At 41.1% G+C, this 26,874-nt stretch overlaps 1 protein-coding gene across 3 annotated transcripts in view; it reads right to left on the bottom strand.

Moving 5' to 3' along the window:
* Positions 1-22,929, bottom strand: part of RERG (RAS like estrogen regulated growth inhibitor) — a 99,616-nt gene extending 76,687 nt beyond the window's left edge. The window contains exons 1-2 of one of the 3 annotated variants that reach the window (XM_024575850.4): positions 22,679-22,929; positions 19,115-19,283 (exon numbers count right to left, since the gene is read on the bottom strand). In XM_024575850.4, coding sequence (XP_024431618.1) covers positions 19,115-19,175 — 61 coding nt within the window. In that variant the 5' untranslated portion in view covers positions 19,176-19,283; positions 22,679-22,929. The remainder of the gene's footprint in view (positions 1-19,114; positions 19,284-22,678) is intronic. The other 2 variants (XM_045184383.3, XM_045184384.3) reach the window with 2 other exon arrangements.
* Positions 22,930-26,874: the final 3,945 nt, after the last annotated feature.

Raw genomic sequence — 26,874 nt, 5'->3', positions numbered from 1 at the left:
CAAGCAACTCAATACCCACTATCTCTGCAGGACCAATTCCTGGGTTGCCGGATGGCATGTGGAGACTTGTGTCAAGGATTCACCCCTTCACACCCATCAGAAATTGAGAGTTGTTTCATTGTGCAAACATCTATGTGAACTGCGTTTCAGCATACACTTTGTGAGGGAGTGTAACGTGTGACCCAGACAGCTAGAGAGGTTATCAGATGAATGCTTGCAAAGTGGCTTGGATATGACTCTTCTGAATATCACTGTAGTCAAGGCTAATGAACAAATAACTGTTGAAATGGAAAGATTCGAATTAGCCACCTGGAGATTGTGGCAGAATTGAAGAGATTCTGCACTGCCTTGGAGCGTGTTGCTTGGGTAAGGTCCAATGGTGTTGCTTGGTGTTGCTTGGGTAAGGTCCAATGGTGTTGCTTGGTGTTGCTTGGTGTTGCTTGGGTAAGGTCCAATGGTGTTGCTTGGTGTTGCTTGGTGTTGCTTGGGTAAGGTCCAATGGTGTTGCTTGGTGTTGCTTGGTGTTGCTTGGGTAAGGTCCAATGGGGCTGAGGATGAGCTTCGGGTGGCAGAAGTGGAGAGAGGTGCAAACTCTGTAGAACCCCTTCACTTTCCCCTCCTGCCTCAACCACAAGTGGCACTACTGTGAATGCCAAGGGTACTTAATTGAGAAATGAGGAGTTGGATCAACAGACAGAGATCATTGTTAATCTTTCAGTCCCTGCCCACTCATTTCTTCCTGCTATGTAGGTGGCCTTCATTCACCCTGTTCCACCAATGATTGATTGTGTATTCAGTTCTGCAACCACCCATGGAAAATCTTCACTTCCCTTGTTAATGCACAGCAAGCTTGGCTCTGTTTGTTTTGTTCTGCATTTTTTGTTTTGTTCTGTTAATTTCTTCTGTTGATTTAGTTAATTACCTAAATCCATTTGCATGTATTTGTCTCAAATAGAACTGAGGTCAAGAGAAAATCAGCTCGGGAAGGTGAAAGGAAAACAGTGTTGGCTGCCATATGGCACCAAATTGAGACAAACGGATCCCTCGAAGTTGCATCACTAGTGATAAATCCACTGTGAATAGCTCATCCTCCTCCCCAGACGGCTGCCGGCTCCAGTTCCCATCCTACGCGCCTGTCCCTGAATCGCAGTTTAAATTGGATGTGTGAAAAACCTAAAGTGAAGAGCCACTCAATCAGATGCTTCTGTGTTTTATGTATCTTGAGATGCTTTGCAAGCTGAAGGGACAAGCATGTGGAAGGGACATAGCCACCCACCCAAATGCTCAATGGGCTGCATGCAGGTCCCATCCAAAGTGACATCCCCGGAGTTGAGTGTGTGACTTTGGACGACCCTGGGAACACGATTTAATGACTTCCTCCTTCTTTCAGGACATTTAAAATATATGAGAAAGGAATAGTTATTCCTTCGCAAGGTTACATGAGTGAGCCCTTGCTAGTCAACAATTTGTCAAACAGGATTCAGCAGAAATCAAGCAAGAAAGCCGCCTCGTAGCAGAGATAGGTGGGAACGAGCATGTCACCCACCCGAGCGAGGTGGTGTGGATGCAGAGCTGTTACTTATTTATGGGAAGAAAGACTGTTTCATTCTACCCAGGCGCAGTTTTCCTGACTGAAGAGATGAACCTGGGTTCTTGGACAGAGACAAGGAACCTTGTCAGCTCATGACAAGGTTGGTATAAACCTGCTAGAAAATGATACCTTGTCTCAATCATTCTTTTTCCCTGAGGAAGCATTTCTCAAACAGATGCAACACCAGGCATGGGCTTCATATTAGCAACTGTGCCCAAGTGTAAAGTCTCAGTATGAAGGTCAGTCAGGACTCCTCTGCCTACCGGACTGCAGACCTTGCACAGAAAATACGCTGAGAGTCAACTGAAGTAAACGCATGGATGAAGGGAAAGCTTTTGACAATTGGTGAGCATTTAGTTTAAATGAAAACAAAACCCAGGCCACCTCTCTGGGGTGAGAAACTATTAGAGACCTTCAGAGATGGTGATTCCCCAATTACTGTCAGTAATTCATTCAGAGGAAGGTGTTTTGTACATAATTATGCTGGAGAGGAAAGCCTATTCTTAAGCATTCATAGTACCATTTATATTTTACAAATGCCATTTAATCCTTCTTAATTGCTGCCATTGAAACCAAATGTCCTAGGTGAGGAAGGGAAGACAAGCAAGAAAGGCCAGGAATGAGGGGGAAAGGTTCAGGCCTAAAATAACCAGATCTCACAGTTGGCATCTCAAGGGACTATACGCCTTTTCACTCAGAGTCCCGGGCTTCAATCTCATGCATATCAACAATTGCTACCCCCACCAAGCATTTGTTAGTTGCCAGGCACTGTTCTAAGTACGTCCATGGATTATCCCACTTAATACTTACAATGACAACCGATTCTCTAAATGTGTATTGGGCACCTACAACGTGTCAAACACTAGTTCTCACTGATCAACACACACAAAAATGCCTGCATTCTGTAACTTACACCTAGTGCAGTCAGGGTTTGAGTCCAAGAAGTCTGGCTGGGCTGTAAAACTATTATAGCTATTAGCAGGTATTATGAAATGCAGCCTCTTTTAGAGACCAGTGAGAATCTCATAAATCACAAATATTTAAACGTGCAACAATTGGGAGATATTTGCATTCTGAGATTTATGTACCCAGAGTGCTGAGACTGAGCTCTTTGTGACTGGAATGGCACGAGCAGAGCCTGAAACTGAAAACAGCTACTGGCGTCGGAGTCAGCGCAGTTGGGTTCAAGTTCTGGCTCTGCCATTCATTACCCATGTGCTTTGGGCAGGTTGTTAAACCTCTGTGAGCCTCAATTCCTTGTCTGCAAGAGGAGAATGATAATAAGGCCTACTATACCATGTTTTGGTGAACTGTTTAAATGAGGTATTATAAATGAACTATTTTGTAAAGTGCCTTGTGTTCTATATAGTAAACTGTGTTTATTATGTGCTGTTTATGGGCCCTCAGACCTAGACAGCACAGGATGAGAAGCTAGTTTAAGTCTTCTGGGGGATGTGGGCCCTGCACATTCTACGTCTCTCTCTGACTACACGGTCCGCAGCAGAACAGAGGCCGGTAGCCCCGCCTCCAGTGTGTGTGCACGTGTCAGGCAGGTCAGAGCGGAAAGGGCAGGCAGCCTGCCTTCCTGAGGGCACCGTTTAGTCCGCCTCAGATACCCTACTCCCTGTATTAAGGAACCCGAGTCTTTCATTCTGTGTCATCAGCTTTGCTTCCTTTAGGTCTCTGCCCTTGGAATGGCCAGGTCATCCAGGGTCCATAAAAAACAAAGAGGCAAAGATCGGAAACTGCTTTGTCCACATGGACACCACTTGGCCTGGCCTCCCCACATTTGGTGGCTCAGTTCTCTTCACTTCATGAAGTCTGGGTCTATTTCTTTGCCCTCCATTTCCTTGTCCTCTCTCTGAGTGAGGATATGCCCACTGATAAACCCAGATGGTTTGACCTGCTGTTAGTAGCTGCCTGTTCTATGTGTTCAGTTCTCAAAGGCACCTCCTTCTTTACTAAGAGAGATACAGGATTCAAGTCCATTCAGGCCATGCCTCGCTCAAGGGATCACTCGACGTGATCCACAAGACTTGGCAATTGCGTAGCTCTGATCCCTCAGGATTCTGGTCATCCCAATCCATTCGGACTTCCCCGGGTCTGACTCGGAGTTTTCACAGGCTATGCTGAAATTCGTGGGAAGGAGGCCAATGCATGACCAGACTCAGAGACCGTATTCTGTGGAGACTTTATTCTACTGATCCTCAGTAGGCTCTTACTCTAGGAAATCAAAGCGTCTTGGAACCACACTCAATTTTTATGCATAAGAATCCAAATTATCACAAATTTCATGCCCTGAAACAACACAAACTTACCACCTCCCACTTCTGTAGGTTAGAAGTCTGACACAGCCCAGCAGGGCCTTTCTGGCTTTAGGAGAGCATCCATTCCCCCGCCTGCCCCACCTTCCAGAGTAGACTCACAGTTCCTGGCTCCTGGTCCCCTCCTCTGCCCTGAAAGCCAGCAACATCGTATCTCTGCAACCATTCCTTCTTAGTCAAATCTGATCTCAGTCTCCGACCTCGCCTGGGAAGGCTTCTTCAAAGTTAGGGAATCGTGATTAGGTTGGACTCATCTGGATAATCTAGGATAATCTCCCCATCTCAAGGTTCATAACTTCAATCACATATGTAAAGTCTTTTTTTTTTTTTTGCCATGTAAGGTAACATATTCAAAAGTTCTGAAACCTAGAACACGAATATCTTTGGAATAATTTATTCTGCCCATCACATTCCTCTCTCTGGCCTCCAGAGGGGATTCCACATGCAAATACACTCATGTAATCATAAATCCTCAGTATTCTCAACCCATTCCAGGGTCTACTCAAAGGTCAACATCTTGTCTAAACCTCATCAGCTCTAAAGTCCCAAACCTCACTCTCCACCTCGTGTAAATCCGCGATGGGTGAGGCTCGGGGGGACAACAGGAGGTAGACTTTTTCTAATGCAAGTGTTTTGAAATAATTCACTTGTGGTTTCTATGGTCTACACATTTTACCAAATGCTTCCTCTTGGTAAGGGCACCGCGAGCAGTGTTTTATTGAAAAGACCACGCGCGCTTTTATTCCTGCCTGCCCCGCGTATCTGCTGTTCCCATCGCTCCTCTCACTCTGAATGCGAGTCTGACTCCCACCATAGAACTAGTCGCGTGTTTTTCTCATATTCCCCTATTCTAAACTACACTTTGGAATAAAAAGTTAAACACAAGACTAAATGGAGACTAACTATGGAGCCCACTAGTATCTTAAATGTTTCCATGTGTTGAGAACACAGAAAACACTACCATTCATAGCTGGTTTAGGGTCTGGTTTTCTGGAGCAGCACTCTTAGCCAGCACACACACGCACATGCACACACGCACACATACACATCCATGAAATTACAGTGGATATTTAAAAATTACCTAATGTAACCTAATAGCTGGCCCAGTACTTTCAAAGTGTGGAGCTTGAAGAATTCAGTTTGTTTCTGTCTTTATCTTCATATAAAAAGCATTCCAAGATTAAAATAAACTTGGTATTTCTTGGAAATTTCTTCATTTTTGTTTGCCTTTGTTCCTCAATAAAACAAAACCCTTTCACTGTAATAAAATTAATTACTCTACAAATTAACTCTAGGTCATTCAAATCAGAACGTGTTAGAAATAAAAGTTATTAATAGTGTGAATGATACTGGAACTCAGCACAAAGTATACAGGACTTACCATCAACCTAACTGAGCAGACAGACAAAGGTGTATGGTAGACTATAGTGAATATTCTAGAGGTGACCACATAAGATATAAGTGTTTACTTACTAACTATGGTAATGCTACATTTCATAACCAAAAGATAATTTAAAAACCTTTGTTTCATGATACCTAAATAAAACACATTTACAAGATGTGGTTCTTTTAATCAAAAGGTCATGTTTTCTCATGATGGTGGGTTTGAGGAATGTCTTAATTTATACTGAATAAAACCTTCTTTTCACTGACTCTAAAAAAAAAAAAAGACCTGGGAAAACTATATTGAAATCTTCCATTTTGCCATCAAGTCTGTTTGTGCCAATTATTCATCCAAAATAGTGCTACCATAATATAATTTTGAATAATGAATTATGGAATCAAAACCAATCATCAACTGTGATGTCCATGGTCCCTTGCATTTATAAGATGTATCATAGTCCTTAACAATATTTAATGACCTCCAAGTCTCCAGCAATAATTAATCATGAATTATTCATGGCAGATAAAAGATCTCTAGTTATCTGATGGGATCCAAACCTACCCAATCTGCCCTCATAAAATGTTTGAAGCCTCTGGCATGTTGCCCTGTGTAGAAGCTAGATTCTTTGGTTCACAAGAACATCTTGTATTTCAATAAAGGAAAAAAAAACACCCTCCTATTGTGATAAATAATGAAGAAAATCTCTGCAATCCAATATTTTTAACACATATCATCATTTTAAATGCTTGGCTTGATTATATATTGTCCTTAATGTTAACATGCAAGGACTTCCACATTTTTAAAAGCTTCTGAGTTTTGCTTTTGGGACTCTTCCAGGTCAAATTACTAATGTATCCTCCCTTTCCACTGAGGATGTTTAACAAACTTCACATTTTTCATATATTAAATGTTAAGTTCTTCGATCTTCCTTCAGAAATTCTTTCCTTCTCCCTTTTACCTCCTCCTTCACATACTGCTGGGCCTCAAGTGCTGAGGAAGAGGTTTTTGCATGAAATCATAGGCAGAGTTTGGAATAGAAATATTATGATAAATTGAGCCGGATTAAAATGTAATATAAGGCTCTAAGATCTCTTAGTACTTTAATCAGTTTCCTCTGTTCTGGTTCCTTACTTTCTCTAGTAATGGTTCAAGGGAAGTAAAGTACTTTTCATAGATACTGATTCATCTATATGAATGTTCCTGAGTAACAAGGGGGAAAAACCAAGAGATGGAGAGGGAAAGAAAACATTTGCTGAGCACCTACAATTGTACATAGTACTTAGTTGGAAGTCTGGGGAGTGTTGTGGATAACAAGACAAACCAGAGGCAAACTGTGTGGATTTGAATCCCAGCTCTGCCGGAATCCTGTCGCCACTTGTATGACCCTGGGCAAGTTACTAACTTACGTCTCTGGACCTCAAGCTCCTTATCTGTAAAGAAGGGATAAGATAGGGCCAAATTTACAGAGATGTTGTGATGATTATATGAGTTTAGATGTGTCAAGTCCTGTAACAGTGGTTGGCTTATACTCAATGATATAAGCATTAGCTAATTATTTTAATTGCTAATTTTGTTATATATCATTTGGTTTTGGTGCACAACAGCCCTACTGTAAGGTGGATATCATCGGCATTTTACTGGAGAGGAAACTGCAGCACACCAAAGTTAAGTAAGCTCACCATGCGCGCAGTTAATAAATAGTGAGTCAGACTGGGCTCCAAAAACCACTGAAGGGAAATGAGGACTGATGGGCTGGCTCCGGGAAGCTTCCAGAGGGCCTTCCCTGTGGCTGAATGAACAAGACCCCAAACGCTCTCCACCCTTCCTAACCATCACTTAGTTCCTACCCCTTTCCTCTAGCAGCTGTTGTCCCTGTCCCCTTCTAATTCCAACATTAGGGACATTTTGAAAAATAAAAAACATAAGAGGGAAAGTTATCCCACTTCTCGCCATAATAATCCCACTAAAAGTGCAGTATTTTATTTTCACTGCCTCCTTCAAGGTCTCCCAAGTAGTTCCCACTGAGTTTTCTTCCTCTCACAGCTTCCTGCGGCATCTAGGGCCTGAGCCCAGTGCCAGGACGTTGTCTTATGTATGATCTAAGATGCTAAGTTGCACGTACCACAACATAGACATTTCTGATAACAAGTAGCTTATCAGACTTCAGCTTTTGAAAACTCATGATGAACTCCATGCTTTCTTGAAGGTTCTCCTTCCCTATCACCCGCCCCCCACCAGCTGTCTTTTCAAATTAACACTGACCCTGAATTATATTCATGCTATACAGCTGACATTGCATCCAAATCAATTTCCTGGTTTTGATTATGTTTTATGGTTATGTAACAAAGATGTATTGTTGAGGGAAGCTAGGTGAAGGGCACAAAAGGACTTTCTGTACTGTTCTTGCAACTCTGACACTTTTCTAAAAATATTTCAAGACACTGACTTAGAAAAATCAAGCATTCTGCTGAAATAAAATCTATCACTGGCTGATGTCTAATTGTAAGTCATACATGCCCAATGGCTTCATCCACAAATGCTGACATTGTACTGGGCATTTGGTGGGAGTATGGAAAGGGTGGAAGACTTGGAAATATAGGAGAATGTTCATACATATTTGCCAATTAGTAAGTGGGAGACATAAGAAATAATAGGTTTAATTTTGGGACTTGCGAACTTGAATGTACAGTTACTGTGTTCCTGATTTCACCTCTTTTGGAACACTGCTAGAAAATCACATTCAAGATACAAAATATTTGAATGGAAATACAGTCCCAGGCATTGGAACAGATAACCATGACTCATACTACCATGTGTGGTTGAGTCTTCCTTTAAAACATCCAACTCAACACGTGTTGCCAAGCGGCTATGGAGCTGGCCCCGTTGTTAGGTTTGGTTGTAATTTATGAGGTTCTTGGTACAAAAAAAGTCAAATACTTTTCAGACAGACAAATACTTACAATATTTTACTCCTCCTTTTTTTTGTTTGTTTGTTTTTGGCTTCACCTCTTAAGTTACTGCCCAATGGCATAAAACAAAAGAGAATTTTTAAAAATACTTAAACAGGAAATGCATCATCCAGAAAGAGATGTTATCTTTCTACCCAAAATAGTGGAAATTTATGAAATCTTCTTAACGCTGCAGTTCTTTCTACAAAACCATTGCGTAAGTTATACAAATGCCACTGTCAAAGAGCAACTTAAAACCACTTTTTCCAAATGTTGCGGAAGGAACAACTCTCCTACTTTAATTGGGTTCCTACAGTAGCCTTAATTTGACTCAATGGAGCTTGGTGTTAATAAACTTAAAGTTATGGGTTCAATTTCCATGTGGTCTGCTTAGCTTCTCTCAGCAGGAAGTTTGGTACCATGGTCTTAGACTAGAGCTTAACTCCCAGACACTTAATACTGCGGTTTAGGCCAACTCACCCGCACTATTGCTGAACAGCTCAAAGGGTCATCTTACTACCAAAGCTCAGCATGTCGAGTCGTTGAGGCTTACACTTTTTTTTTTTTAACAAAACTTACCATACCAAGATGTGAATGAAAAATTCTAGGGACCACAGAAAAGCTTCACATTTTCTCTGCCTCGCAGAGTATTTTTTGGTTTATTTAGTCTACTGCCATTAGAATATTAGCTTCATGGAGGCAGAGGGCTTCTCTGTTTTGTTTACACCAGTATCCATGGCAGTGCCTGGCACTCCATGTTCACTACATGCAACTCACAAAAAGCTATAGGCCTTCTCAAAGCTGAAAACACCTATTTCAGGTGGAAATTGAGGACTTAGCAAACTGAACAACGGTTCCCAAAACGTGGTCCCCAGACTAGCAGCATAAGCATCATCTGGGAACTTGTTAGAAATACACATTTTCTGGCCCTTCTGCAGGCCTAGTGAATCAGAACCCCTGGGAATGAAGTCTTCAAGCATATACCTTAATAAGCCTTCTGTGTGCTTCTGAGGCAAGCTAAAGTTTGATATCTACCAGTAGAACCCAATGAAGAAAAAACCCTTTCTGCACTTAGCTCTGATTACATCAGCAGTCCCAAATCACATAGAGTCAGCCATTCTAGAACAACAGTATACATCCATATCTTGGAATGAGTCTCTGGAAGATGAATTTATGTATAGAACAGATACTTGGGCCAACCAAATTTAATCACTCTTATGCACTTTACACAGCAATGTACCTTGAGTCCTAAGACAAGAATGTGAGGCAGAAATAGCAAATGTTAAATAAATATTAAACAAGGGATTATAACTGTAAGGTTTCCTCCCAGATCACCCTTTGTATGGCAAATCTAAACAGAGCTTATTTAATGAATATAGAAGTAATATGATATGATGTTAATGCCCCCACATCAGGAGCCAAAGACCTTTGTTTTTCTTTTCTAGCTTTATTATCCCCAAACCTCACTGGGATTCTTCATCATTTCAATGAGCTAAATAATACCAAAGTGGAAAATTCTGTTTCAATAAGAGCAGCAAGGGCCTATACTGTTCCCGAACCAACATATTTCTAGATGGCAGAAAGTGGGGAAGGATGATACCTATGTTGGATCGAAAAGGCCCCTGACAAGCCAGAGGATATATTAAATCAAACAGAACAGTGGTTACAGGGTGAAAATACACTTTACACCTGGATTAAAATACACATACTCAGGTTTAGGTTTGAAAAGACGTGACTCAACGACAGCCTTTTTTAAAAAAATTTTTTTTATGAAGACTCATTTGCAGTAAACTCCCCAGCAGCAGCCACCACCTCCCCTGTCACTCTGTAAGCAACAGTGACTCTGGGATGTCTTAGCAGCAAAGGATCTAAGAGCAAAGCCACAGTTGTGCTCTGGCCAGAATGGGCATCCCATATCTGAAACGTCTGCATTCGTATGGAGGCTCCACACTTTATGGAGTGTGAGGCGGGGGGCGGGGGGATGGTGAGGATGGCGCTGTGACTACAAACCATGGCCTCTGCAGGGCAGTTTGGTGACTATGATTACGCCTGACTATGGATGAGAAAACGCAAGCATGGGTTGAGGTGTGCTAGCTATCTGCAAAGATGTTAAGGGCTGTCATAAGAAAGAGAAATGTAAAGTGCTCCCTGTTAACTCTAAGGCATTAGACTAAAGTCAGTAAGTAAAAATTAATGAACAGTCTTTGGTTCCAAAAAAAGGTAGAGTAACAAACAGGAAGAGTTGTGACTGTTTTCCATGCCAATTTGGCTGGGCTCTCACGCAGTTACTTAATCAAACATTAATGCAGGGGTTAGTGCGAAGGTATTTTGTAGATGTGGTAACATCTATAATCAGTTGACATTAAGTAAAGAAGATTAGCCTTAATAATGTGGGTGGGACGCATCCAGTTACTGGAAGGCCTTTAGTGCAAAACCTGAGATTTCTCAGAGTAAAAGACATTTTGCCTTAAGATTGTAACGTTCACTGCTGCCTGGGTTTCCAGCCTGCCAGCTTCTCCACAGTTCAGTCTAGCCAGCCCTGACAGATAGACGAGGGATAGATAAGTAGATAGATAGATGAGAGAGAGAGAGAGAGAGTGTGAGTGTGTGTGTCCTCTTGGTCCTGTTCCTCTGGAGGACTGGGACTGAAACAGTTGTCCAAGGGTGGAATGGTCTACCTCCAGTCATGGTGAGTTCCAGTCACTGGAGATATTCAAGTGAAGGCAAGAAAACCACTTTGGTTATAATAGGGCATCCATGTCTGTTAATAAAATCATAAAACATGTATAGACTGCATAGTCTAACTCAATTTACTTATTTTACTGAGGATCTAGTCTGAGTCAATTACTGGGGATATAGAGATAAGCAGAAATAGCTGCCGCTCTGCCTTTTTGGGATGTGTGTGAAATGTGTACTATTGCTGGCTATCTGAGGACACAAAGTTGGTGCTCAACAGGTACTAGTTGAATGACTGAATAAATAAATACACAAACATATTTTAAGATTATAGGGAAATACACAGATACATACTTACATATTATTTGAGAAATATTTCTATCAAAAATATTTAAATGTTTTAAAGCTTTAACTTTTTAATAAGGATAACATTGGTTTATCCAACAATTCTATAACATGCCATGCTACTTTCTCCTAGTTTAGACTCTTATCTACTGATCCTAAAAAAAAAATCCCTGCCTCAATATCTATTCATTTTACATATTTGAAAGGTCAGATTACAAAGCCCAGAAACTACAACCCCTGGATAATCTGTAATGTTATGTTCTCAGTGGAAGGACGCTCACAGCCGACTGCTGGACTGAGCATGTCCCTCTGGCCTCCAGCGATAAATGGCAAGAGAACTCCCCACGTTGCTTTTCTAGACAGAAATGTCAAGAAACATGGCAGGAAACTGCATATGAATTTCCACAACAAGGACGTCAGAGTATGAAGACCACATTTGTATCACACCTGTAATTTTCCAAAGTACCTTCAAAGCCTATCCTACCTGCATCCGTGTAAATCAACACATAAATAAGCAAATGAATATGTCAGTTGATAGATGAATGGAAAGAGACATGATTGAGATGAAGCTAAAGTTCTAACCCTACTTTTTCCAGTCAGGACAGTGGGTACTTCTTTAAAAAATGGTTACATAATATTGACAGGACATACACAGCATATTCTTTTTTGATAATGAGGAAGTTATTCTCAAGAACACGATTCGTCGGCTTCCTTACACTTGATTCACAGCCATAAGAAATGGAACATTGCATGGCAGGGGAACTCTCTTACATAGACAGGTCGCTGAGGGTCTCAGCTGTGCTGGCGGGCAACACACCTAGCAGGCCCAAGGAGCTTTGCCATGCCTTGGTTCATTTATTGATTACTGGAAATTTTTTTAATAAAAACAAAACTCATCAGTTTTATAAGGTTCATATTATAAAATTCTAATGATCATCTCCTTTCCTAACATAAGGTATTCGAAAGGATGTGGAAAAGAATAGAGTGATACAAAAGGACAACATTTAGTAGCAAAGTTGCAAGTGTTCATAGAGTCATAAACAGGGATTCCAGACTTGGCGCTGGCACCAAGAAGGTGGGCGATCTAGGTGAGGACCTCTCTTCTCATACACATACATACGCACGCAGATCTATTTCTCTCATATCGTACACATATTCGTGCTTCAACTATATGTATTTCAGACCGCCTTTCCTTTGTAATGTAACTACTTTCCTTTCTAATGAAATGGAAGAAATTATGGCTGTTTTTCTGAAACCACATCAATTTTCAAAGGCAGCTGTAGCAACAGAGGTGCGTTTGCACTGGAATGTTGGCTTCCAGGCCAGTACCACCTTGAAAATTTGGCTCATTTCCCCAAACCCATAAGTTGGAAAAATACCAGGAATAAAAAGGGGAATTACAAGGATGATTTACAATTCCCTTCACTCCCTTCCCTCAAAATTAGTCCTTGTCAGTTGCCAAGAAAACAAGTCAAGATCAAAATGGAACCGAATGAGGACTGATTATTAACTACAGGAAAATATTGCAATGAATAAATTAGTCATCAGTTACAAATAAAGGACAATGAATTTGAATAATGTATTCCAATAGAAAAATAGCAGGGGCAGAGATATGTCCTTTTTGGTGTTGAAAAACAGTCCTTGATTTTGTTTTGTTCTTTTTCCAGGATTGTTTCCTCCATAATTATATTTTTCTTAACAGAATAGCCTAAGAATTGTTCATTGCCAACCTACAAAATGTATAACAACCCACCAATAAATAACTGATTCTGGTGATCTTCATTTTTCTTTCACTTTCTCCCTTTTGTTTACTTTCTTTCTAAGCCCATAGAAGCACCCTTCCTCCCATTTGCTTTACTTCCTGGGCATGCAAAAAAGGTCAGCGTGACTTTGACTTGCACAGAAGTCTGACTTTTACACAAAGCCAAAGGATACACCTGCAATTTGAAAACACTCTTTTATTCCTCCTGAGGTGGAAGAAACAAATGAAAACGAACTCACCTGGGCTGTTCGTGTCTTTTTGCTTTTCTGCCTTTGCAGGTAAAGAAAGGTTAAACACTTGGATGCCTCAATAACCAACTATATCACCATATCTTGTGACAATGGAATGGCTACTTTTCTAGCCCCATCCAATCTTGTCTGAGTGCCACCTTCCTCCCTTTGGTCCGGTCCTTTAAAAAAACAATTATTCCTCTCACCACCAACTACACAAGGAACGAATGGACCTCATTTCTGCTAATCCTTCAGTTTCCACAACCATCTAGGAAGGCTTTCTTGCTTTCTCTCACACACATGCTTCTAGAAGCTGTGGAAGTTCTGCACCCACTTGAAACATAATCTGTCCCTCTTTTTACCTAGACAAAATTTTAAATAAAATTTAGCATTAGGATTACTTATATGAGCTTAGAACAAGAATGACCAAGAACTTGATGAGCCGTTTGGGACCGACCAACCGCAGGAAAAGTACAGGACTGTTGCTGGTGCCCCCACTTACGTGACGAGCCAACCTGAGGCTATTTCCTACAATGTGGTCCTCAGAGGGGTCCTGAGCCTCGGTGTCACCGAAGTCACAGACCAACCTGCTATACCTTCCTGAAGCGTCCACTTTAGCCACTGGTTCGGGGGGGGAAATCACTCTTACATACACACAGACATAGAGATTTTATGGATTAATATTAAATTTTGTATACATTTTATATCATTAATAAGGCTTGCAAAATAATTACATGATTTTAATGAGATGCTTACATACCCCCAACACCCTAGATTTTTCCTCTTCTTCTTTTAGAAGTACTTTGAAAACAATGTTCAAGAAGCATCATACTACACCATTAAGTCAGAGTGAAGGGAGCAAAACGGTTTATAGCTACTGAAAATAGAGAAACATTTCTAAGACATAAAGCCTGGTTCCATAGCATAAGGAAATGGATCTATCCAAGATGGTATTGATATTGTTTATACTTGATGTATATGAGAATATATAAGATCTCATAAACGTACTCCAGCCAAAAAGTACATATATATATATATATATATATATGCACATATATATATATATATATATGTTAAAGCAGTGTTTGCAAGCCATGTTTAAAGGCAAAATTGTCCCTCTTCCACTTGAAAATAAGAGAAAAATAGCCTTCAAAACATTTTAGATTACAGAGAGAGAGGGAAAGCAAGCAAGAACAAGGAAAAGGAGGAAAAAGTAAATCCCCCCTCTTTGTGTCAAGGAAAAAGAATTTCACAAGCTCATTTGTCTTTGGCACCCAATTTCTAGCTTAGCGATCTGAATCTGTGAACTTAAGCCTTCCCGGATGAGTGCCTTTGAATTAGAGGATAACATTACTCAATTAACTTTGAGACTAGCCCTTTCAAGAAATATATTTAGCTATGGCACACATTTCAATTCCAAAATGAGAATGTTGGCCTGGCTGGTGTGGCTTAGTGGATTGAGTACCGGCCTGCAAACCAAAAGGTCACCGGTTCGATTCCCAGGCTAGGGCACATGCCTGGGTTGCAGGCTGGATCCTCAGTGGGGGAAGTGTGAGAGGCAATGTTTCTCTCCCTCTCTTTCTCCCTCCATTCCCCTCTCTCTAAATATTAGTTAATTAATTAATTAAAAAATAAAATGAGAATGTTAGCTATAAAACTAAATTTAAAATTTCAGTTGTTTTTCTCTCTGCCTCTCCCACACTTACTACAGATTTGAACACTATGAATCCAAGAAGCATTTAAATAAATATAGTGCACATTCTAGGTTGTATGGTAGATCTTACTGCTTTCGTTACTTGGAGCCTATCAAACTACAGCCTGACACACACAAGTAAAGAAATCTATGTCTTACACGTCATGGTAGTAGGGCTTTGCCCTTAGCCAGTGGAAGTAGATGTTTGCCTTACTGGGACAAGAGAAGATGACAGGAACTGGGAAGTTGTGGCTCCAGGCTTTGCAGCGGCCCCTCAGCGCACACCATACTGAGCCAGAAAGCTCCCTTAGCCAACAAGCAAGCTCCCTGAGCCAGCAACCAGAAGACAGAACTGCACGGTAAAATTAGACAAAAGGAAGAAGAATTCCCCAATAAAAAAGACCATGGTAATGCCGCCATATGTGTGCAATATTGCCATATGTGCACACACACATGCTTTACATGTTTTATCAGTGTTTCTGAGTAATTGAGACATTATTAAGTTTTGCCTACAGTGATACTTCTACTATAATGACAAGCTGCCAACCAAAAAGTTCTGGGTAATGTTAAATTCTGTTTTAAACACAAATGGCCTATATATTACCTAGGCTTAAGAAGCTATCCACAACATACCAGAAGCACTTTCAAATTGAAGGGTGGTAATTTATTGATGACATTAACATATCTCTGGCTATTTTCCCAAGATTTCCAAGATATAAGCCATGAGAAGCATTGTTATGATCATCAGTTATCACGCTGTAATTGACATTAACCAGACTCAATTTAAGAGAAAGAGAGAGAGAATGTGTGTGTGCATGGGGTGGGGGGCAGGTGCTGAGTAGCAATAGAGAATTTTTGTCTTATAAGTTTTCTGACTCCTGAAAACCACTTGAATGTAAATATAGCTTAAATTGTGTGTTTCACTAAATAACTTACAAATTAAAATGATCATTACTCAAAAACTTACAATACCTAATTCTTGAGTACTTACTATATGTCGTGAGGTGTTGTAATAAACTTGCATGTAATCACTTACTCAATCCTAACAACAATCCTCTGAGATGGGCACTATTATATCCCTTTTATAGTTGAGGAAATTGAAAAGTTCAGCCACTTGACAAAGTTGCCAAGCTCCACAGTTTATAAAGTGCGGATTTGGGAGTCAAATCCAACAGCGTGTTTTCTAGGCTGTACTACTCTCTGTTAGCAAATGGTCAATGGGGTCTTATATAACCCAAAGTCAGTTTGGTATTGAGTGTGGGGGACGTGCACGGGACAGGGACGACCTGAGGCCTCTGACGCAATTCACACACAGACCCAAGTCAGATCAGAGATCAGCTCCATCACTCCAAGATCTCCAGCTGGCCTCCCCCCAGAAATGCTCTCCGCACAGGCTGTTTGGAGAGAAACAGATAGTTTGAGCCCCTGCAGAGATCATGCCCCCTTTGATGGAAGCGTAGGAGTGAGGGAGTGAGAGTGGCAGTTGTGTTCTTGTAGACACACAAAACACAAGTTACTAATGTGACTGGTACAGTCTGCATGCTGAGAAGGTGAACATGTGGTACGATGACTAAGCAAAGACATTTACATAACCAAACTTACAGAGATTTATAGAATATACATGGATTCCATCTTGCTACAGTCTGGTTTCAAAGCTGATAGATATGAAGTACTCTGTGGTTGTTTTGACCCAATTATGGGTAAAGGTTTCAGAATTGTCTCCCATGCTTAAGTCAAACCAGTGGTAATTTAAAATGTAAGGTGCGGTTACAAGGTCTCAGAAAAACAGTGTGATGTGGAAATAGGAAAACACGGTGTATGAATAATGAACAAAAGACAATTGTTTAAAGGCAGATAGTCTATCATTGTTGTTTTTATCTAAATGAAAATAAATCCAAGTGCTAGAATGTATATATTCTAAAGAAGATTCATTCATAAAGAACCACAGGATTTTAGTGAACAAGTTCCACTTCTGCGTTTTGCATAAATAAAAGCAAGGTCATCCGAATTTGTAGTCTGCGTGCAGGTGTTGGCGTCAGCAGTAAAAGAGCATATGGAGGGAGAAGACAAGAGGATGGTATATGGAACCCTGGAAGCCCCGGTGCTTGACAGGCGGACCCCTGAAGAGCAGCCCAGGAAGGCAGCTGGTTAGGGGAAATGCAGAGGGAGCAGGGAGGCCAAAAGTGGGATGTCCTGGGAGCCTGGGAAGAAAGTAGTTTTAGAGAGAAGAAGTGACTGTGTTGGATGATAACAAGAAGCCACAGAAGTCCAACACTGGGAAATGTTCATCGCGTTTGTCGGTTGTTGATCAATGGGGACCTTAGCAAAAGCAGTTTCTGTAGCGAGGTCGCAGTGGAAGCTTGCCATGTTTTAAGCAATGAAGGGGACTTAAAAAAATAAGTTAAGACAATAAGGGCAGAGCCTATATTCAATAAGCTTAGAGGAAAGTAAAAGATGGAGACGTGGACAAAGAAATGATTAAGGAAAAAGGATCGGTAGAGAACGAGAAGAAACAATTTGGAGTAGGCAAAGAAAACCAGAGTCTACGCAGAGGCTGATGGATTGGCCCTGACAGGAGGTACACGGCTTGCTCTGAGACGAATGTATGTAGAGCTAAGTGGTTCTCGCAACAGATACTTTATTTTTACGTTTTCAAACTATGTGAGATTTATTTTGATAAATAATATAAGGTTAATAGACCCCGTTGCTTTATCGCCTATGATGAATTTTGAATGAGTGAAGAATAAACAGTCAGCCTCAGGCCTAAACCCTTCTCTGTTGAAGGACTTCGCTGAGCCACTACTGGAGCTCAGGCCTCCCACTTACTCCCTCGCCTTCACCCTCCACTCACTGGGACAGTTTCCTCGTTCCCCAGATCCTTCCAGCAGCTACAGAAATTAGGTTCTCACGCCATCAGGAAACACTGTGATCAATGGGGAGGGTTTAAACTATCTTCAATCTCATGGAGGCCGGCAGTTTCTCAGCCTTGCCAACTATCTATTTTCTTTGCTTGGCTTCTGCCAGAGGCAAGAGCAAGCAGCAAGCCGAAGAAAAGGGTGACAGAGGGAAAGGGTAAAAGAAAAAAGAAAGACATAGAATAGGGAAGACTTACTGCTGAAATTAAACCAGAGAGCAGGTTAGAAAAGAAAGGCCGGTCACAGAATTAAACGCTGCTCATGGGTGTTTGCTTAAGATGATGTGGATTACCTGTTATTCCGGATGACCCAAACAGGTTTGCCTCTACACACACACTCCTCCCAGACAGCTGTTAAGATTCCTCTCCTAAGAACCCAAAGCTCCATGTGCAAGGTCATTTACGGGTCTTTTCTCCAGTACGAGGTCAAGGCAACATTATCTGAAAAGTCAGGCTGCCCTGACATTTGAGCGACACCTACTTTAGCATTCTTGAATGATAAAATCTGAGATATACTTTTCAAATTAGATTAGATATCTCTTCACATCCACCATGTCACCCTTAGTTTCAAAGGCCTGCAAGCCCCTTTCTTCTGAGATGGGGCATAAAACAACCTTCATTATCTGCGAGAATTCCTAATGTGAGCCAGAATTTGATCATTAAATTCATCCCAGAGGCGCTGGCACTGGTTGTCTTGCATGGCCGGTGTAAGTTCTCACCAGTCCTCCCCAATTTCACAGGTGATGGACAATAATGCAATTCTATTTCTTATAAAGATGTATTTATTCAACAAGTACTTATTAAGCACCCAGCACATGCTTGGCGTTGTGCTGGTTGCTGAGAATATTGAGATGAATGAGATATAAAACTGGCCCCTCAGGATTGCATATGGAGAAAAAAGAGCAAATACATTTTTAATTTCCACAATCTGATTTCTCTGGAGGTTTGTTTAATAACCTTCCTCAGAATACCAAGACATATGATATGGCCATCGCCTTGTGTATTATTAATGAAGCTATTTTATCATGAATATGCAAAAGAATACATAAAATTTGGCTATGCAAAATAAAAGTTCTAAATAAAGAAAAAGAGGCTTCATCTAAAAGGACATCACATGAGAGTGTGAGAAATACCACCCACCCTCCCGCCCAGTCCCGAGAGGCAGTGATGAAGGCACACTCGCACGCGTGCGCACACACACACACACACACACACACACACTCTTGAACCACCACAACAAGGCTTACCTGACTTGCCCACGCCTGCTCTTCCAAATACTGCCAGCTTGACCTCTGCACTTTTAGCCATCCTGGGTGTCGGTAGACAACTCCACTCACTGTCGTGTAAACTAAAGAGCGGAGAAAATCGTTTTGGTTCCAGCCTTTGGGTTCACCATGTCATTGAAAATCTGCAACCCTTAAACAAAAGAGATTTAGGAATTCCTAAGTGACTGTAGAAAGGGATTAGTATTTACTAAGCATCTCCTCTCTGCCAGCCACCATTCAGCTTTATCGACGGTTTCCGTTTTGACCTTTACCACAATACGGCGAGAGGGCTGAAGTAACTTGCTGTAAACTACTCGACTATTAAATGACAGGTCCAGGACCTGAACGTCTGTTCTGGTTCTAAAGCATATGCATTTGCCCTCACCATAGCATTTTCTAAAGTACTTCCTCAAGGGATATTTTCGTGAAGGCATTGGTTTCTGTCAGTAGTTTGAAGTATGTGACTACGTGCATTTACCATGTGTCTGTAACCACCCAAGATGCAAACATACGTGATGGGGGAGTCACATTTGGGACTCCTTATTTCCCTTTGGGCCAAATCATATACGTTCATATTAGTCAACCCAATGTAATATAATTGAACACGCATTTGAAGGTTTAAATTTTATTTCAGTTCATACTAGATCACATGATCAAGTCATGTGACAGATACGCATGATCCAGGAATTGATATATAATATTTAGATCATATTTTTATATTTTTCTAGGCACAATGCCCTGGTACACAAGAGAAAATGCTATGCCCTGACTTTGGATTCCTTTTCTATGACAACTTCAAGTATATTGGTTTATGGTACTGTCCTAACACTTGGCAGGTTACATCACACACAATGTGAGCGCATTTTATATAGGTGAGTGCTTTGGGACTGACACCTAAGTTCTTAGTACCATGTAAAGTTGAAAAGAGCCTTGGGGTCAACCAAAGCACCCTCCAGCCATCACAGGCGCCCCTCCTTATGATCAATCATCCCACAACCACCCTGTGTCTAGTTTACCACTTTCAGGTACGGAAGGGAAGGGGGAGCATTGTCGGCTTTTTCTTTTCTTTTGCTCAGAACATTTCAAGTAGCCTAGCAGCTATGAGGACCCTTTGCCATCATCCTAGACTCTACTTTCTAGGGAAATGAGGGCTAGCATCTTCCTTTGCTCGTGACGGGGTGAATGGTATCATTGTTGTTCATTTTTGGACCCTCACAATCCCTCTTCACCATATGCAGCTCTCTCCTCTGGCACTTGCCATTTTAATCAGTCTACAAATGTGGCATCCATTGCAGTCACCATGTGAGATGTGACCTGACAAAGTGACCCAGCAAAAGCTCACTGAGATTTTCCCAATTGCATATCTGGGCACTATGGTGGTACCGCCGCACAACCACTTATGTAGGAAGGCTCGCATCTTCCACATGAGCTGCAGACTTGCCCACTCTGAACCTCTGCAGTCAATGTTTTAAACTAGATACAAGACTTCACTTTTATCCTCGTTAAACATAATCACATCAGTCTTCAGTTCATCCATTTTTCCAGTCTGTAAAGAGAATTTTGAAACACAAATTTGTTATCTAAGTGTTCCTGCCAGCTTTTTGTCACCTACAAATTTTCAAAACAGCTCCTCAAAATCCTTCCGAAAAATTATTTCTACAAAGATGTTAACATGTAATTATTTTCGTCCTTCCATATCTGAGCCATCAACCTGTACCTAACAAATTTTGAATGTGCTGGTTTCCAAAGTGCCAGAGCCTCCTCTGAAAGATGAAAAGGTCAACATTTACATTAGCTATTGTTTACTTCATCCCCCTCAAATGAAAAAACTTCTCAGTGATCATTAACAGTACAAAACCCAGAAGCTTTAACATCTGTAATGTGCCCAGTCCCAAATTTCGGCTAAATATAAAAGGATTTCCTTATTTTAATTTTATATGCACTCATTAAGAAGAGGTCTCTCTGTTTCATGCTTTATCACAGAAGTTTCACGGAAGCATAATACATAAAGATACATTAACCGTGTAGATTCTATCTAAGAATGGCAGGCATGTTCTGGAAACATAGACCATGCAAGTGTCTGGAGCTCATATAAACAACAGTGCAAAACTGTTAATTCCCATGCACATAAAATCAATGTAATTACCCATCTGATTGATGTCTCATGAAAGTAGCCATCAAATGTGATTTTTAAAAACATTTGGTAAGTCAAATATTTCAGTAACTCCCAAATGGCCTCAAAGGAATAGGAATTTCACATAAGAAAGAAAAACTGTTTGGATTAATTTTTTCATTTATAATTGAATAAAGATACAGCTGGTTATTGTCAATCTTACGTCATGTTTAGAAAAATGACTTAATGGAAGACACAAGTTAACACATATCCTTCAATATTTTATTTCTCACATGAAAATGTGAAAAGTTACATTTGACAAAGATTAAAAAAAAACAGATAAATGTGTAAATTGTTGTAACAAGTGACCTGTTGTCAAATTTCTGATGTTCAAAATAATTCATACACCAAGACCTTCCATAACTTGGATCTAAAAAATCACTTGTTTTAATGTTGTGCAGAAATATTCTGGCTGAGTGTAGAAGCTGCCATTCACTTTCTATGCAGACAGTGCTTTATTAGGGCAAAAACTTCTGAGTTCCTATCGCTCCTAAAGCTAAAACCACACCCAGATATTGGAGAGATAAATGGTGATTTTTTTCTCTAAACATAAAAGTCCTAAAAGAAAGCTTAGAAAGAAGAAAAAAATGAAGCTAGCCTCCAAATCCTGTTATTAGTAATGCATTAATTGATTCATTCTACGCTTATGCTAAGTGAAAACAAACAGTGGCTACCTCCAGCAGCTTACAATCTGTTAGACCTATGATATTTAGGTCACTAATGACCTCATTTAAAAATATATTTAAAGAAAGGTTTCATTCATAATAAATCATTCCCAAGACTACTTGTCAAGGCCCATGCTTTCCATTTCCTCATGGGGGAAAAAAGAGCAAGCATCTTTATAAGGTTATAGTTTTTCTAACTTCTGTATTTATCATCAAAATAAAGTGCAACTGTTTGGGGAAGCAAAGAATCTAGTCTGGTCGTGGGAATGAGACACTCTTCGGGCTGCTCCTTCTCTTGCTTTGAAACCAAGTTTTCCTGATTTCATCACTGGGAATTTTCCCTCATCTTACGACGCAGCACCCACAACGGTGAGAATAATTGTACAAGACCTCTGGCTATGGCGCTGCTCCGAAAGCAACAGGTTTCTGGAATGATAAACAAACAAGCCCACTGGCGACTGCAGGTTACCTGCTGCAGCCTGGAGATCAAAGGCAGCCCAAGTCAAAAGGGTACTCTCTGTCCCAGCTCCGAGGGCGCTGTCAAACTCCGGGCGCCGGCGCTCCCATCTCCCTCTCAGCGAGCCCCAGAGCCTTCCTGGGGGGCCCAGTGACCAGGAGGACCCACCTAGAAGCTCAGCGTGTAGGGACACGGAAGGTCTGCAGGAAGTCGTCCCGAAAGAGCCACCTGGGCACGTGCGTGACACTCACCTGTTCACAATCTCCAGGCCCGGGAGAACAGCGGCCCCCTGCAAGTTCGGAATTGGTCCCCCGAGATCGTGAAGCCCTCCCACGCTGCGTAGCCCAGGGTGCAGGCCGCGTTTCCGAGTTACTGGGCTCCGATCGCAGTTGCAAGCTGCTGCGGCGGCAGCAAGTGCGGGCGGACGGGCGAGAGTGTGCTGGCTGGCGCTCGCCCCGACTGCGGCAGGACGCGCGGGAGCTCAGTCGCCCTGGGCCGCGGCGCTCGGCGGCCAGGGTGCTGCAGTGCGGCGCTTCGGCGCCCCCTACCGGGGCCAGGGGCCGCTCCTGCAGCGGTGCTGCCTCCCCCCTGGAGAGCGTGGACTATCCGCCTTCTCCTGGCTGCACCCGAGTCAGATTTCCCTTATTCCCCTGCTCAGTTCCCGGCCTCTAGGTTCTTGCACAAAGACCTCTTTCTTTAGTTAAAATGTTGCGTGAGAAAGCATCACTACCTGGTGTTTTTCTATTCCTGACTTTAAATGATGCTCACAACATCCCTTTGAGGTCCGTTTAATTATCCCTGCGAAATCCAACAGGAAACTGAAAGAGAGGATCAATAACTTGTCCAAGGCCAGTATTTTGTTGGAATGAAGTCCAGGCCGGATTGGGAGCTCTGATATGCTAGGAAGGACATAAGTACTAAATTCAGTTAAAACGTATTGTTACATATTTGAGAAAGTTCCAAAAGCTTCAGGTCCTCCTTTCCAGATCAGTATTTACATTTTAATTGAAGTCATACTCCATCATGCTCAAAACCGACCAAAGATGGTTAATTTTTGTGCTGTTCTGGACCTGCTTCCGCCTGTCATCTCATTTGATAGGTATACCCTCCCTTGAGGTAAGCACTAGTTTCGTAATTACCAGTCTTTCTCAGATGAGGAAGTGAGTTTTAGACAGGTTAAACTTGCATTTCCCAAAGATGATCAAAGAGGCAGAAAACGCCCAGGCTGTATTTTCCCCTTCAGAATCTGGGCATTCTTACCAAGATATGAGGAGGCCTCCAGAAAATCACTGCAATATAGAGCAGACAGGGGTGAGGGCTAAGTGAACAACCCTCATTATGTCCTTGATGGAAAAGATGTAATGGGGTGGGTGGGGGTGGGAGCAATGTCCAGGCAAGTGCTGACCTGGAGACTCACTGCAGCCACTGGAGACTCAGCTGGTGTGGGCCAGGATGAGTGGAGCAGTAAGATGTGTGGCAGATGTTGGAATTGCCCCCCTGGGCAGAAGTTGTCCTGTTAATTATTTGAAAAAAGCTCAGAGTTTTACCCTCTATGATTTTTCTGATCATTAGGCTATGCCCCTCTCCCCAGCATACAGGTGGATCAGATTTCCTGAGTCCGTGTTAAACAGCACCCCGTTGTCCATCATAATGTTTACATTATTGTCATTTTTCTTTCTCAGTCTTCTCCACTAAACCGGACGTCCTGAATGTAGAGATATATCATATGTATCTCTATTTCTAGCCTCTACCGCCATGCCCGACACATAGTGGGCATTCAGAACTCAGTTGTTGGATGGATGGATGAAGAGAAATAACAAGTTGTGATGGGGGATATTTGATTTTTCTTTGCATGCTGAAGTTAGGACAGAATAACCAGTAAGAAATTGACCATATGGGTCTAAAGTTCAGGGGAAAGATCTGGAAGAGAAATTTCATGTCCCAGCAGGCAGGAAGTCTTTGAAGCCAACTGTACTGAAAGCGTTGCCTGGGTTGGTTATGTAGAATGTTATAGAAATCCAATTACACAGAAATTTGTGGCATTAAGACATTTAGGTCTCACGTGTTACCTTTTTTCTTTAGCCAACCACATAATCATGGAAGGATTTAATACAAAATATCCATGAGTAAATAGATGTAGCTAGATAAATAGGTATATACATCTCCTATTTACAGAGACTTAAGTTGAAAGTCCCACCTTGCCATGTTTATCTACTTGGAATTGTTGAAGAGAGCTCAAGCCGGTCCTCTTTATAGCAGTGCTTTGGGACGTTGTCTCTGGAACCTGTTTCTCTCTATTTTCCTTCTTAGCCCACATAGGCCAGCACTCCTCTCTCTACTAGGGAAGCATTTATTTGCATGTACAACCTACAATTCTTGGGATGTACTATGGCAAGAGAGAAGAATAGCTGTTTTGGAGCCTGAAACCAGTGCTGTATCTTCAGTATCCAGATCATTAAGCTATGTACTCAGAATATAGGATACAGTATCCTGTATTCAATGGGAGTGTTTCCTTGGTCTCAGAAATAGCAAAAGGGATCAGTAAGGACAGAGAACACTCTGCACTTACGGCTTCGCAAATGTGTTTGCTGGGCAGGAATTTCCTGTGGAGAGGTCTTGTCATCCTTCAGTCTCTTAGACTGGCTTCAGGCTTACGCTAAAACTTTGAATACAAAACTAGTAGATGAAGACTTGATATAACCTCAAAACATTAAAAACTAGAATGTGTGTGTGTATGTGTGTGTGTGTTTATAGTTGCTAATCATGTTCATTGTAAATAATTCAAGTAGTAGAAAAAATACAAAGAAGTTGAAAGGCACCCCCCAAATCACACTACCTGAAATAACCGTTGTTAGCAGAAGAGGACCATCATTCCAGATACTGGAGGACATAGTTGAGTCAACAGATATGCTAAATGTCATACAGTTTAGCTAACTCATATTCTAAATAAAGAATTAAAAGCTATTTTAAATTTAAAAATACACAAACAGAAGATAAAGAAGTTAAAGTGAACCTTAAAAGATGACTGAACTTTAAGTCTTTATACATATAGTCAGTCATGAGATATTTTAGCCTAAAGATTCCTCTAAAGTTAAACTTGTTATATGAACTTAGATATGAATTAATTGTATTTAACCATATACTTACTTATATTTGTATAGTTGTTTATATATTTAAATGGTTTATATTTAACAATTATTTGTTTTAGTCAATATCATTTGACTTCTTACTATTTAAAAAGGAAGAAATCAGTTCTCTTATTATGTCTCTCATTCCCTCTTCCTTCCTCCTCTACTTTTAGTTCTGTATTATTTATTCTTCACCAAGATTTATGTTTGTGTTTGTTCTGTAATTCTAATTCCCAAAGTGGTCTAAACTTAGTTAAAAGCAATAATTTAATTATTTCACCACAGTTTTTCTATTACTGATTCTTTATTTTGATTATAACCTTCACTTTTTCATTAAGTAATGTTTTCAAGAAGATCTTACATGTCCTGTATTGTATAATTGAGAATATTTATCTCTTCCATTCTTGTTGTTTTTATTTTTCCATTACCCTACTTTTGTTTTTCATGATCCTTTTCTTCTTTTTTCATACATATTTTATACTTACATTATATTGTTTATTTTTTAATCGCCTATATGTCCTGTGAGACATAGTAAGTGCATTGTCCTTGGCTCTGTTCCTACCTTATGGGAAACCTGTGTGTTGTCTCCACAAAGGAACCTCTGAGGCCCGTGCACTTCACTCTGTCTACCGTCCTGAGATGAGGAGATACAGCAAAGAGGAGAAGTCGTCTGCGTCTCCGTGGAGCCTCTGTCAGCGGTTCCATGACCTGCTGCTTTTCTCTGAGGTTTTATTAAAGACCCTGTACCAGGACCTAGTGCAGGCAGTCGGGATCGGACAATGTTCCAAAGAAAAGATTCGTTCAGCCTTGAGGTGGCTTCCCTCATTCTTTCTTAGAGCCCTAAGCCATTTTCATCATCACTGCTGCCTCTGTCCCTTCCTGGTGTCACAAAAGGATCAGGATAATCGCTCATTCCTTTCATCACAAGTTTGGAGGCATTCATTGCGGGTGTGAAAGGATATTCAGGACCTGACGACTCACCAGTTCTGCTTCCAGAAGGCAGGGCAGTCTATACCATGGCTTTTTATTTCCTCAGAAGTTTCATTTTGAAGTTTAATAGCAAGGAATCAAACCCCTTCCCTCATTTTGCTGCTGTTAACGATTTTTTTTTTTTTTACTTGAAGGGGGATATTTATTGTTATTGTTGAGTTAGTTCAATATTAGGTAAGGACAAATCAGATATGGGCCATGATTGGACTTCCTCTGATGGGAAACAACTATAAAAGCTAAACAAAATATACAAAATAGCCATTTGGAAGCATAAGGAAACAACCAAAGCAGGCCTCACAGAGAGGGTGCACTTGAGTTTTGCCCCACAT

This window comes from Desmodus rotundus, chromosome 3 (assembly GCF_022682495.2).
Source record: "Desmodus rotundus isolate HL8 chromosome 3, HLdesRot8A.1, whole genome shotgun sequence".
Lineage (NCBI taxonomy): Eukaryota > Metazoa > Chordata > Mammalia > Chiroptera > Phyllostomidae > Desmodus > Desmodus rotundus.
Note: the sequence above shows the minus strand (reverse complement) of the source record. Positions and strands in the feature narration are given on the sequence as shown.